Genomic DNA, 15,557 nt, shown 5'->3' on the forward strand with positions numbered 1-15,557 from the left:
AGTCTCAAAGAAAACCATTAGTAACACACTACGCCGTCATGGATTAAAATCCTGCAGCGCATGCAAGGTCCCCCTGCTCAAGCCAGCGTATGTCCAGACCCGTCTAAAGTTTGCCAATGACCATCTGGATGATCCAGAGGAGGAATGGGAGAAGGTCATGTGATCTGATGAGATAAAAAATAACTTTTTGGTCTAAACTCTACTCGCCGTGTTTGGAGGAAGAAGACGGATGAGTACAACCCCAAGAACACCATCCCAACCGTGAAGCATGGAGGTGGAAACATCATTCTTTGGGGATGCTTTTCTGCAAAAGGGACAAGACGACTGCACCGTATTGAGGGGAGGATGGATGGGGCCATGTATCGCGAGATCTTGGCCAACAACCTCCTTCCCTCAGTAAGAGCATTGAAGATGGGTCGTGGCTGGGTCTTCCAGCATGACAACGACCCGAAACACACAGCCAGGGCAATTAAGGAGTGGCTCCGTAAGAAGCATCTCAAGGTCCTGGAGTGGCCTAGCCAGTCTCCAGACCTGAACCCAATAGAAAATCTTTGGAGGGAGCTGAAAGTCCGTATTGCCCAGCGACAGCCCCGAAACCTGAAGGTCTGTATGGAGGAGTGGGCCAAAATCCCTGCTGCAAACCTGGTCAAGAACTACAGGAAACATATGATCTCTGTAATTGCAAACAAAGGTTTCTGTACCAAATATTAAGTTCTGCTTTTCTGATGTATCAAATACTAATGTCATGCAATAAAATGCTAATGAATTACTTAAAAATCATACAATGTGATTTTCTGGATTTTTTTCCCCCCGTCTCTCACAGTTGAAGTGTACCTATGATAAAAATTACAGACCTCTACATGCTTTGTAAGTAGGAAACACTGCCGATTTTGCAGGTTATCAAATACTTGTTCTCCCCACTGTATGTACATGGTGGGCAGTGTCAGTAACATGCATGTCAATCTATCCTGGCTCAAAGTTGAGTTGAGTCTTTGTGTGAGGTGTTGAGGGTACCAAAGTGTCTGTTCAAGCATTTGGCACACAGTTCGAACACTCTTTGGTACAACACAAGACATGCAACCAGAGGTCTCTTCACAGTCCCCAGGTCCAGAACAGAAGCTGGGAAATGCACAGTATTAAATGGAGCCATGACTACATGTTAGATATTGCTGCACTGTCGGAACTAGAAGCACAAGAATTTCGCTACACTCGCAATAACATCTGCTAACCATGTGCATGTGACCAATACAATTTGATTTTATTTGACTATATGGAACTCTCTGCCACCCCAGGTAATTCAAGCTAGCAATAAAATAAAATGTTTCATGTGGACCCCAGGAAGAGTAGCTGCTGCAGAGACCATTGGGGATCCTAATAAATACCAAAGTGGAAGAACTATTTGTAATGGAAAAATGTCCATTTAATGCATGTATTCTTGTTACGAATTCCCTTCTTATATTTGCTGTTTTGACAATGTTTTTTTAAGGTGTGTAAACACTTCAAGCTGTGTCTTTATTGCAATACCTACAATTAGGACCTGTCAAAGGACCTGGCAGGTAATGAAGGACAGAGTCCTCTCTTCACAGGGATTGAGACTAATGAGATTCTGTCACCATCTCTGAATGGAGAGGCAACACCATTAAGAGTTCAGTTGGAATGGAATGTCAATCAATAGACAAACTCATGTTTAATAACCACTATTATCACTGTGTCCCCCGTCTGCAGGGTACAGGATCACAGCTTAAAGGCTCAATATTGCTTTACGTTTGGATAATTGATTTTCTAAATGTCTTGTTTGCGAAAGACAAACATCATTCCACCCAATTACCTCCCTGATGCTTGCATTCAGTGCCTCCAGTCAGATGCATGGCATTTCTGTTCCTTGTTACTAATCGTTCTTTTTGCTTGACACTCATCTGGTACTTCTCTAGAACGTGTACTACACGAACACGCAGCAGCTACACCTGGGGGTCCTGAGCCCCACCATCGACGACGACGACAACAAGTGCCTGGTGGATGTGAACAGTCGGCCGCGGCTCCTGGAGTGCAGCTACGCCACAGCCAAGCGCATGAAACTCGCCTGGCAGTTTACTCAGGTAAAGGCTACTCCTGTCTTCTCTCATGAGAATGTAGATTCACTGTACAGTAGTTCAGATGGGTAATGAGTTAGTCACAAACAAAGTCACAAATGTGGTAGATGAACCAGGCTAATAAGGCACTGCACTGGGCTGTTGATCATTTGAAGAAGAGGAGCAGATGTGAAGAGTGGTTCTGTTAGTGGGTTGAGAGTGTGGTTCACCAGCCCGCACTCAAGTGGCCTTGTTTCACATTACGGAGTGTCACAAAAAAAGCATCCGCACCATATGAAAAGCCATAGTGGAACATTGGACCCTGTCTCATTAAAGACGTTAGATCCTCTCCGTGGAGAACAATGAACATCGCCTAATGATTTTGCGTCTTCTCACTGCAGACGATGGCATTAAATCTCACCCTAATTAGGCCTAATGTCACCCTGCTGTCAAAAAAGTACATGTGAAACGTACTTCTTTGTCCTTTTTATATTTTTGAGAGCATCACCATTAGGTGTTTCTCAAGGTTCAAATAAGGGCTTCTTCATTTTTAATAGTTGAAAAGGAAAGTTTAGTCAAAGACTAAAAATGAAGAAATTAAGAATGAGTGATGGTGGAATTAAAATCTGGATAAATGGGTGTGTCATTAAACTTCAAATTTAGAAATCTTAAGTAATAGTTACTGAAGAATGGAAAGTGGTTGGTTAGTATTCAACCTATCATTCCATGAAATACCTATGTCACCGTAGTGGACTACCATTCTAAAGTAATTACAGTCGGTGGCTGTTTGATCAAAAGCTGTGGGGCTGCCTCTTGGGAGGGCACAAGGACTCCTGCTTTAAAATCCAGCAGAAACTTTAGCTGTGTTTGAAGCCAGAGGTCCTTTCTGCCTCCATGTGAAGAGGGGAGGTCTCTGAAGCGGCCAATAAGGGGCTTTGAATTATTGATAAGTGATCTTTTGAAATATTGAACTCTGTTTGACCCTGAGGGAAGAGTTTAGGAGGGACAATGCAGTATAAATCTGAGATCCCACATCGATTTTTATAAGCTTCTTATTTTATTGGTAAATTTTTATTTTCCCCTTCACAGACACCACTTGAAATCCCCAATAAAAAGTGAATTACAAAAATGTTAAACACAATCACCTCTTGCAAATACTCATCACAGCGTATAACCAAGCAAAGAAAAGTGCTTGCTGTAAACACATGCTTAATTCAGGAGAGAGGGTGGAGTGAATATTACCGGGAAGGTGCCCCTAGGGAGGTGGGACAGGCAGCAGGGAATATGTGAGCTGTTTTGTCAGGGTGAGCTAAACCAGGTCTCACATGCTAAATCAAACAATTCAAATTGTATTGGTCGCTTATGTTATTGCGGGTGTAGCGAAATGCTTGTGTTCCTAGCTCCAACAGTGCAGTAATACAAAACTATAAAAACATCTAAAAGTAAAATAATGGCATTAAGATGTATAGAAACATTAGGACGAGCAATGTGTGTGTGTGTATACATACATACATACATACATACATACATACATACATACATACATACATACATACATACATACATACATACATACATACATACATACAGTGAGGGGGGAAAAGTATTTGATCCCCTGCTGATTTTGTATGTTTGCCCACTGACGAAGAAATGATCAGTCTATAATTTTAATGGTAGGTTTATTTGAACAGTGAGAGACAGAATAACAACAAAAAATCCTGAAAAACTAATGTCAAAAATGTTATAAATTGATTTGCATTTTAATGAGGGAAATATATACACACATATGTGTATATATACACATATATACATACACACATAAATATATACATATATACACATATATACATGCATACACACATAAATATATACATATCTATACACATACATACACACATAAATATATTAAGTCGATTAAGGCAATGCCTATGTGCTGGGTGTTTATCCTGTTCTTTCTGTATTGGCTAACAAAGTTAGACTTTTCAGTCTACCAGACTCTTTGTAGATTTGGGCTGTTTCTGGGAACAGGATAAACAGGGTAAACAAAATGACTTGCCGACCAACAGCAGAGCGCGTTGTGTTGCACTTAAAGTGTCTGTGAGGAAACCCTGATTTGTGGGTGAAAAATGGATGTAATAAATGCGATACTAAATTGACTCCGTTACATTTTTTTATAGTTAACTGTAATTAACGCATTAACTTTGACAGCCTTATCAGAAAAATACATAATTTACTACCACAGCTACTCCAGCCTCCGTCTACCCTACACAGACGGTTCAAAAAACAATGTTTTCAGAAGAATGTGTTGTTTTTATCTTCATATCAAATGCTCTCTGCTGAGAGCTCATACTGATTTATAATACTGCCATCTAAAGATGCATTAAGTTTCCTATATTTTCCATTTGTGAACATTGGCTACCTACTGTGACAGAGCCAGTGGAAGGAATTGCGAATGATACATTGAAGAAAAACAAATCCCACCTTCTATTGTACCTTAAAATAAATAGCTATTTAATGAAAAACAGTATGTAGACAGTATTGGTGCCTGTAATTTATGATTCTACTTTCAGACTAGCAGTAGATGGTACACAGTGTGACAATTCCAAGTTCATAGGCTCCCTGGTTCCTGAATCGGAGCGCAGGTCACATAGACCTCACAACCTTCAAAGCCAGATGAATTTCAGTTTCTACTTAGGATAGCAAATCAATATTTGGGTTTGGCCCACTCAGGAGATTGAAGGAGAGTGTTGTATGGAGAGGAGAGCAGAGTTGGTTTGTTGCCAGAGGTAAAGTCCATCTCAGACCCTCTCCCCTGGGACCAAGGAAAGAGCACACTCCTGAGCACACTGTGGAGGAGCAAACACAGATCTTATGCACACACAAAACGAATACCCAATCATGTGGAGGAGTTGACATGTGCAGGATAAACAGTCTCTGCAATAATTCATTCATATCAGAGTGAACAGATTAATTAGGAATCAAATTAAATTCATTATCTAAGGAATTTAGATTTAGGGCCTTCTGGTATTGGAGTTCAATAGTTAGTCTGGGCACAGCAGTCTGTAGCAGCATAAATTACTAGCTGCACTGCTGAGATAAATCAAATGTCATTTGTTTCAGACATAACAGCAATATGCAATCATTGAACTGTTTTGCATTTGTTAACCATTATGTTTTGCAGATGACAGCGTTATCATCAATGTAATATTTTTAGAAACCCTTCTAATAACACATTGAAAAAAGACAGTTAAAACATACAGTATACTATTAAAATGATCACAACAAAGCAATCTACTTTCAATGCTAAAATATGCTTTATTTGGTATGCCAGTAAGGAACTTCAGCGGATCAGTCTTTTCTCATTCAAGTTGAAAGATAAAAATTAAACGCAACAGCCACAACATGGTGGGAACTCTGCTGTAAGGGATTACACCCAATCCCAATATATCCAATCCCCCCTCAATTTAGGCTAAAACCAACTTTCACCTGTGGGACCTCTGCCATGAGGTACACCTGAAAGACAATACAGCCTTTTTATGAGATGCCTACAGTGGCAACATGAGCCATGAAACGGACACCTGAATGATCTGCTCTCCATGTCCACGGCTCCTCGCTGTTTTGATGAGCCTGATGGCAGACAGCAGGTTTGGGGCTCACCATGACCATCTTAGGGCTGGTGCTGTTCCGTAGCATGACCAGAGGCTGGTCCTGGGAGAAGTAGAGGAAATAAATCCTGCCCCTGACCAGCCAGAGACACACAGGGAACATGTTGTAGGAGCCAAGACATCTATCCAATAGTAATAATAATATGCATATATTAGCATCTGGGACAGAGTAGGAGGCAGTTCACTTTGGGCATGCTATTCATCCAAAGTAAAAATGCTGCGCCCTATCCCTAAAAAGTTAAAGTTAGTGCCTTCATCTTAAGATGGCCAGGTGGGACAACCACATATCAGTCATAGGAAGTACATTTTTACTCAATAAAGTATCTATCAGCAAAGTCGGCTAGTAAGGGGAAAAAGACTCAAATCAAATCAAAGTTTATTTGTCACGTGCGCTGAATACAACAGGTGTAGACCTTACAGTGAAATGCTTACTTACAGGCTCTAACCAATGGTGCGGGAAAAAAAGTATATGTGTGTGTGTGTAGGTAAGTAAAGAAATAAAACAACAGTAAAAAGACATTTGAAAAAAGAGTAGCAAGGCTATATACAGACACCTGTTAGTCAGGCTTATTGAGGTAGTATGTACATGTAGGTATGGTTAAAGTGACTGCATATATGATGAACAGAGAGTTGCAGAAGCGTAAAAAGAGGGGTTGGCGGGTGGTGGGTGGGACACAATGCAGATAGCCCAGTTAGCCAAAGTGCGGGAGCACACTGGTCGGTCGGGCCAATTTAGGTAGTATGTACATGAATGTATAGTTAAAGTGACTATGCATATAAGATAAACAGAGAGTAGTAGCAGCGTAAAAGAGGGGTTGGGGGGGGGGGGCGCACAATGCAAATAGTCCGGGTAACCATTTGGTTACCTGTTCAGGAGTCTTATGGATTAGGGGTAAAAACTGTTGAGAAGCCTTTTTGTCCTAGACTTGACACTCTGGTACCGCTTGCCATGCGGTAGTAGAGAGAACAGTCTATGACTGGGATGGCTGGGGTCTTTGACAGTTTTTAGGGCCTTCCTCTGACACCGCCTTGTCTAGAGGTCCTGGATGGCAGGCAACTTTGCCCCAGTGATGTACTGGGCTGTACGCACTACCCTCTGAAGTGCCTTGCCGTACCAGGCAGTGATGCAACCGGTCAGGATGCTCTCGATGTTGCAGCTGTAGAACCTTTTGGCATGGGTCCTGAGATCCTCAAATCGTTTAAGTTTCCTGGGGGGGGAATAGGCTTTGTCGTGCCCTCTTCACGACTGTCTTGGTGTGTTTGGACCAATCTAGTTTTGTTGTTGTTGAAGTTCTCAACCTGCTCCACTACAGCCCCGTTGATGAGAATGGGGACGTGCTCGGTGCTCCTTTTCCTGTAGTCCACAATCATCTCCTTGGTCTTGGTTGCGTTGAGGGATAGGTTGTTATTCTGGCACCACCCGGCCAGGTCTCTGACCTCCTCCCTATAGGCTGGCTCGTCGTTGTCAGTGATCAGGCCTACCACTGTTGGGTCGTCAGCAAACTTAATGATGGTGTTGGAGTCGTGCCTGGCCATGCGGTTGTGGGTGAACAGGGAGTACAGGAGGGGACTGAGCACGCACCCCTGGGGAGCTCCAGTGTTGAGGATCAGCGTAGCAGATGTGTTGCTACCTACTCTCACCACCTGGGGCGGCCTGTCAGGAAGTCCAGGATCCAGTTGCAGAGGGAGGTGTTTAGTCCCAGGTTCCTTAGCTTAATGATGAGCTTTGAGGGTATTGTGGTGTGTGAGGGTACTGTGAGCTGTAGTCAATGAACAGCATTCTCACATAGGTGTTCCTTTTGTCCAGGTGGGAAAGGGCAGTGTGGAGTGCAATAGAGATGGCATCATCTGTGGATCTGTTTGGGTTGTATGCAAATTGGAGTGGGTCTAGGGTTTCTTGGATAATGGTGTAGATGTGAGCCATTACCAGCCTTTCAAAGCACTTCATGGCTACGGAATGTCATTTAGGCAGGTTGCCTTTGTGTTCTTGGGCACAGGGACTATGGTGGTCTGCCCGAGGCATGTTGGTATAACAGACTCAATCAGGGACATGTTGAAAATGTCAGTGAAGACACCTGCCAGTTGGTCAGCACATGCCCGGAGCACATGTCCTGGTAATCCGTCTGGCCCCGCAGCCTTGTGTATGTTGACCTGTTTAAAGGTCTTACTCACGTCGGCTACGGAGAGCGTGATCACACAGTCGTCCGGAACAGTTGATGCTCTCATGCATGCCTCAGTGTTGCTTGCCTCGAAGCGAGCATAGAAGTGATTTAGCTCGTCTGGTAGGCTCGTGTCACTGGGAAGCTTGCGGCTGTGCTGCCCTTTGTAGTCTGTAATAGTTTGCAAGCCCTGCCACATCCGACGAGCGTCGGAGCCGGTGTAGTATGATTCAATCTTAGCCCTGTATTGACGCTTTGCCTGTTTGATGGTTCGTCGCAGGGCATAGCGGGATTTCTTGTAAGCTTCTGGGTTAGAGTCCCGCACCTTGAAAGCGTCAGGAGGACGTCTACCCTTTAGCTCAGTGCGATTGTTGCGTGTAATCCATGGCTTCTGGTTGAGGTATGTACATACAGTCACTGTGGGGACGACGTCCTCAATGCTCTTATTGATAAAGCCAGTGACCGATGTGGTCTACTCCTCAATGTCATCGGAAGAATCTCGGAACATATTCCAGTCTGTGCTAGCAAAACAGTCCTGTAGTTTAGCATCTGCTTCATCTGACCATTTTTTTTATAGACCGAGTCACTGGTGCTTCCTGCTTTAATTTTTGCTTGTAAGCAGGAGAGAGTTTTTTTTTTTGCTTGTAAGATAGAGTTGTGGTCGGATTTACCAAATGGAGGGTGAGGGAGCGCTTTGTACGTGTCTCTGTGTGTGGAGTACAGGTGATCTAGAGTGTGAGTGTTAGTTCACAAACATTTTTGGACGAATAGCAACACCAGCAGTACTGCATCTCCCCTCATTCTGAAATGACACCTCTTCAGAAATGATATAGTCTACAATGTTCAGATTACCAATCGTTAAATAGGTAACTAGGATATAAATTAGATAACAATTTACAGTAACAGTAGTTCACTAATAAGTCAGTAAACACAATAATTGTTTTGACTAGCTTTAAATCTTAAATCTAAAGTAGAAATGTAAAAATATCACCTTATCCAGGCGTTAGTAGATTAATTCATAGCTATTAATATATGAATGAATAGATAATACATTAATATAATTAAGTTAAAAGGGTGAACCTCTATTTTGAAGGGATAATGACTTGTCAGGACAAATAAGTGAAGAGAAACTTGTTTGACAAGACATTTAATTGCTCTGTTCTTCCGTAAACTGACGTTATCATCATTAGAAGAAAAACTTGCAAAACATTTTTCTTATAACCTATTTATACAAACATGCTAATTCATGTTGAACTCCTCTATGTTCCAGTACAAAATCGCATGACTAGCTGATGTCCGTATAGTTTTCCTTTTTGTTTATCTTTCTCTATTTTATTTTATTTTTATTTTACCAGGTAAGTTGACTGAGAACACATTCTCATTTGCAGCAACGACCTGGGGAATAGTTACAGGGGAGAGGAGGGGGATGAATGAGACAATTGTAAACTGGGGATTATTAGGTGACCATGATGGTTTGAGGGCCAGATTGGGAATTTAGCCAGGACACCGGGGTTAACACCCCTACTCTTACGATAAGTGCCATGGGATCTTTAATGACCTCAGAGAGTCAGGACACCCGTTTAACGTCCCATCCGAAAGACGGCACCCTACACAGGGCAGTGTCCCCAATCACTGCCCTGGGGCATTGGGATATTTTTTTTTTTTAGACCAGAGGAAAGAGTGCCTCCTACTGGCCCTCCAACACCACTTCCAGCAGCATCTGGTCTCCCATCCAGGGACTGACCAGGACCAACCCTGCTTAGCTTCAGAAGCAAGCCAGCAGTGGTATGCAGGGTGGTATGCTGCTGGCAATGAAGGAAGGTCACTCACAACCATTATCAGACATGAGAAAATGGAACTCTCTGACTTCTAGTTTCAGAGCCCCCCCAGATGTATAACAGGTCCTGCAGGAAGTATTTATGTAATGATTGGCTGGTTGATCTGGTGGCTGGTGATCACTGCTGTACAGAATAAAAATATTCAAAAACATGCATCCTGTTTGCAACAATGCACTTAAGTAATACTGCAAAAAAATTGGCAAAGAAATTAACTTTTTGTCCTGAATACAAAGTGTTATGTTTGGGGAAAATCCAATGCAACACATTACTGAGTACCATTCTTTATATTTTCAAGCAGAGTGGTGGCTGCATCATGTTATTGGTATGCTTGTAATCGTTAAGGACTGGGGTGTTTTTCAGGATAAAAAAGAAAAGGAATGGAGCTAAGCAGAGGCAAACCTGGTTTAGTCTGCTTTCCACCAGACACTTGGAGATTAATTCACCTTTCAGCAAGACAATAACCTAAAACTCAAGGCCATATCTACACTGGAGTTGCTTACCAAGAAGATGGTGAATGTTCCCGATTTGGCCGAGTTACAGTTTTGATTTAAATCTACTTGATAATCTATGGCAAGATCTGAAAATGGTTGTCAAGCAATTTGACACAGCTTGAAGAATGTTTTAAGAATAATGGGCAAATGTTACACAATCCAGGTGCGGAAAGCTCCTTGAGACTTACTCAGAAAGACTGTAATCACTCCTAAGGTGCTTCTACAAAGTATTTCCTTTGTAGAAGTATGTTTTCTCCTTAACTAGAATTATTGGTGTACTGGCCCCCCTAAAAAAATTGAAAATATGCGTAGTGTCTTAACATTTTATTTTTTTAAATATAGTTAAGGAGAAAACCAACGCCTTTGCAGCCTAAATGGAGGATGTTATATGTACGAGCTGGTGGTGGTGGGACACGAGTGTATAACCAGCTGTGCAGATCAAGCTTAGACATCAGAGGACAAACGATGTCAGGAATAATAGCGCCCTAGCGAATAATTTCATATTTATTTATAAAGCCCTTCTTACATCAGCTGATATCTCAAAGTGCTGTACAGAAACCCAGCCTAAAACCCCAAACAGCAAGCAATGAAGGTGTAGAAGCACGATGGCTAGGAAAAACTCCCTAGAAAGGCCAGAACCAGGCTATGAGGGGTGGCCAGTCCTCTTCTGGCTGTACCGTGTGGTGATTATAACAGAACATGGCCAAGATGTTCAAAATGTTCATAGACGACCAGCAGGGTTAAATAATAATAATCCCAGTGGTTGTCGAGGGTGCAACAGGTCAGCACCTCAGGAGTAAATGTCAGTTGGCTTTTCATAGCCGATCATTAAGAGTATCTCTACCGCTCCTGCGGTCTCTAGAGAGTTGAAAACAGCAGGTCTGGAACAGGAAGCACGTCCGGTGAACAGGTCAGGGTTCCATAGCCGCAGGCAGAACAGTTGAAACTGGAGCAGCAGCACGGCCAGGTGGACTGGGGACAGCAAGGAGTCATCAGGCCAGGTAGTCCTGAGGCATGGTCCTAGGGCTCAGGTCCTCCAAGAGAGAGAAAGAAAGAAAAAATTAGAGAGAGCGTTCTTAAATTCACACAGGACACCGGATAAGACAGGAGAAATACTCCAGATATAACAGACTGACCCTAGCCCCCCGACACAAACTACTGCAGCATAAATACTGGAGGCTGAGACAGGAGGGGTCGGGAGACACTGTGGCCCCGTCCGATGATACCCCCGGACAGGGCCAACCAGGCAGGATAATAGATCTTCAGTTTCCCTGCAGAGACAATGAAGCCAATATTGACTTTAGACAAATTGTCCTCCACATCCACTGTGACCTGCAGAGTCTAACTTGGTTACAGTAATGTACGAGAGTGAGGAACAGCTAGCGAAACAGAATGTAAGCTCTCGAGATCAGGATGGTTCGTTCGTGGCAAAGGAACAGCAGAACCCAACAGAGACATCAACCTGGGTGTTAGTGCTTTTATATAATTTTCGTTGGTGATCAGTTAAATTTTATTAGTCTATGTATGGGATACACATGTTATACATACTACAACAAAATGCTTACTTGCAGGTTCCTTCTTGATAATGCAACAATAAGAAATAAAAAGATAAGAATATACAAACAAAGTATATGGCTCAGTAGAATAGAATAAGTGGATGGACCAGTCAGCTAGCTAACCAACAACTGTAACAATGTATTTGAGAGACAAGTGCTCAATGTGCAAATGCATTTGTTTTCAATAAACATTGGAGACTAATTATATGTTGTGTCTTTGGCTATGCCAGATTAACTTCTTGACGCACAGATCCCTTGGGATCATTTTCGTAAACAACCGCTGAATTGCAGAGCGCCAAAAAAATAATATATATATTTATTTTCATGAAATCAAAGTTATTTTTCCGAACAAAAATTCTGCCCCCTAGCATCAAGAGTTAAGTGATATTACATGCTATTCTATAAAATCCTTTCTCCGTAATTAATATTACCGTATTGAGCAAATCATGTAAATGTAATTAACTAGAAAGTCGGGGCACCACAAAATAATATGTATAGAGCTGTTATCTTCCGAATAAACTCTTAAAGACCTAGTAATATTTTACATCAATAGGAGTCAATATTAATCGTCACCTTATTTCAGTCTCATCTGAAAGTTGTAAATTCTTGGTTATCTTCACGAACCCTGGCTAACAAGTTGAATCAGCAATACAAAATTGGGTTTAATTATTTATTTACTAAATACCTAACTAATCACACAGAATTACATATACACAGAATAAATCATACCTTGATTACAAATTACGTCATAAAGGAAAACGTCCCTAGCGGACGGAACAGATATGACAGCTGGTTACACAAAAGAAAAGGGGGCTGGGTTTGAGTGAAAGAGCGGGAAGACTTGAGGAACAAAGGGAGAAGCCATGCTATTGTAAATACAGTATCTTACGCATTCTAAATTACCGCCCATTTGGAAAAGGAAAATGCAATTAATATGTACTCTGAGCTGCGCTTCGGTAGGTTGGTGGTAGATGGAAGGCCGTGTTGCCCAACAGAGTCCTTTGTCCTTTGAAGAATGTCTCTGCTGGTAAATTGGATACGTTGTAGTAACGTTGTTGTGTGGTAGACAGGATACTCTGTCTGTTCTTTCCTAGCCCACGTTTGCAGCTGCTGTTGCTAACTCAACGGCTAGGAAGTATCACTTCTGTAGTGAATAAGAGTTCAAAGTTCATAGCATTCGCAACCAAAGCTCACGCTGAGGTTGGCTTCGTTCTGTAGTTATTATCTGAACCATTCTGACATCGGATCATCATCCTAATGTACCCGGAACAGTTGGTTACATTTTCGTCAAGGCTTTATATAGTGGAGGGAGAAGGGTGTGTTTTCATAGTTTTATTACCCATGTCTCTTCACAGGGGCGGGGCACTGATTGAGCAGAGCCCTGACCTTATGAAAACCCAAATCTCTCATTTGGAAGCTACAATTACATTTCATCTTTTCACCAATAATTTTATATTCAAACATTTAAATTGCCCAACAATTCCATGTGAATCTGATAACTCTAATGTGTAGACTTTCCACTGTAGAGTTTATGTCATCCTATCATTGATGAGAATGTCTCAGATGACAACCGAACTGACATCATATTCATTAAGTACCAACGCATATGTTCAACTGGTCGGATTACCAAAATATGGTTCATTTCCTCCCACCTTCTGATGTTCCCAGAATCTCTATGTTAACCAAAGGATTTTCAAATGTCACATCAGTAGGGTAGAGAGAGGAAAAAGGGGGGAGAGGTATTTATGACTGTCATAAACCTACCCCCAGGCCAACGTCATGACATATAGTTTACATGTTAAGTCCAAGGCAACCCTGTCTGTTTTGCCCCATAGTTGCACACTAGTCAGTTATGTTGCTAAACAACCAACCTGTCTATAGATTGACATTATTAGAAGATCCATCATCTGCATTAATTTTACTGATATATGATTACAGATGTACAACTAACTATCCTATGGATTTGAAATGGCCTCAAAGGCCTGCCATTACGGTGGAAGTCGGAGCTCCCCGATGGACACAATGCATTTCAGCACAGTGAAATGACTGCATGATTTAACATTGTAATATGCTCTGTGTCCTATAGGGAGGCTCCATAGAGAACAGGAAGTCCAAGCATTGCCTGGAGCTAGTCGAGAGCAGTGAAATTGAGTTTGGCTACCAGCTGGCCATACAGAAGTGCTCTGGTCAGAAATGGACAATCACCAACCTACTGTCAACCTACACTCGCCAATGAGGGGATCCTGAGTCCTGCAGGGGAAAGAGTTGCCCATGGTGAACACTGGACCTGTGACTGACAGACACGGAAGCTTTGCTTCTTAAAAATATATATTTATTGAGGAAGGCAAAAATTGAATTATAAGTATGCAATCTCTTCGACTCAGACATAATAATTTGATCAATATTAAACATTTCCTGGATTCATACAGTATGTGGGATTTAAGTGTCAGATTGTCTTTTGTTATGCTGAATTTAGGCTGGCATTGGCTCTAATATACATGATGTAATTTCTGCTACTGTGTAGCATGTGTTTGAAAAACCTTTCTTATTCTGGTTTCTTTTGTGTCTCAGGTTTGTTTGTAGACAGATTTTATTATAAGATCACGTGGTCGGGTTCGAGGAACTGTCGCCAATATATTTTGAGCGAATATACACACTTTTTTTATAAGTGTATATGCTGGATATTTATTTTAAAAACTTCAGTAAAAATACTGATGAGAAAAATATATATTCTGTGACTGATTTTCCATCCTGAGTCATTCCTTATGCTCTTGTGAAAGTCAATCAAGATGGTCCATCTCAGTTTTGTTTTTGTGAAGACACCTTAATAGTCTATTTGATACGATAATTATTTTTCACAACGCATAAAAATGTTGGCTTTTGCAAGGAATGCAATCATTATTTTCCCCATATCCTGAGAAATACAGGACTTGTTTACAGTAGCAGCTGGGTAATAATGGAGCATGATTGAAACGTCCAGTAATAATATCCTCTGTATGATGAAACAAATGTCCTCATATTATGTTATCACTGTTATTACCATTATAAGGACACTCATTTAATTTACTTAATGTCCTGTATATTTCAAGTGAGAAATGAATGCTTTCATGTTGGTTTTCATATGTTGCTAATTAAAAGTACTTTGTAGAACTAACTCCCGTTTCACTACACTGCTTGCGTGTCCTACAGAGAAATATATTCTTAAATTATGACTTGGTTCCTGAAGAGGAGTGCAGGAGAGATGTTTTCATCGATTTAACATGTCAGTCCTCATTAGCTTCTAGAAATTGAGTTAAAGGTCATGAAAGATGCACGTGATGGCACTCAAAACGCATCACTCCGATCATGTTCATGCTTGTATCTGTCACATAGGAAATTTACACTAATTGTTGAAGCAGTGTAGGAAGCACAGCATCCACATACACCACCGGAATTTCTGAAAACAACTGTGCTTCTATGGGACAGCACAGCCCTTTACACTCATACTTGTATACAGGTTGAAAATGGCAGATTTAGGAACTGATAAACGCCTTAATTGGAACACACTGGCTGACAAGTAACATGCTTTACATGAAGTCCGAGCTCTGGCTCTGCGCTTCACAGCACTGTATGGGTTATGACTAACAGCCGTTCTGAACTTGGGCTAATGGGGCAACTTTTGCACGTTTTTTGTTTCAGTGCGGGAAATGCTGTAAAATAAGAGGACTTTATGTATTTTGAAAATCCCTGGGAACACACTGGTTGATTCAATGTTTCAATAAAATTACATTGAACCCACG

The 15,557-nt window shown here is 41.6% G+C and overlaps 1 protein-coding gene across 1 annotated transcript in view; it reads left to right on the forward strand.

Annotated features, from left to right (window-relative positions):
• LOC129862146 (polypeptide N-acetylgalactosaminyltransferase 18-like) overlaps positions 1-14,932 on the forward strand; it is a 77,073-nt gene extending 62,141 nt beyond the window's left edge. Inside the window, exons 10-11 of the mRNA XM_055933526.1 lie at positions 1,932-2,096; positions 13,865-14,932. Coding sequence (XP_055789501.1) covers positions 1,932-2,096; positions 13,865-14,014 — 315 coding nt within the window. The 3' untranslated portion in view covers positions 14,015-14,932. The remainder of the gene's footprint in view (positions 1-1,931; positions 2,097-13,864) is intronic.
• Positions 14,933-15,557: the final 625 nt, after the last annotated feature.

The sequence above is a fragment of the Salvelinus fontinalis genome, chromosome 9, assembly GCF_029448725.1.
Source record: "Salvelinus fontinalis isolate EN_2023a chromosome 9, ASM2944872v1, whole genome shotgun sequence".
Classification (NCBI taxonomy): Eukaryota; Metazoa; Chordata; class Actinopteri; order Salmoniformes; family Salmonidae; genus Salvelinus; species Salvelinus fontinalis.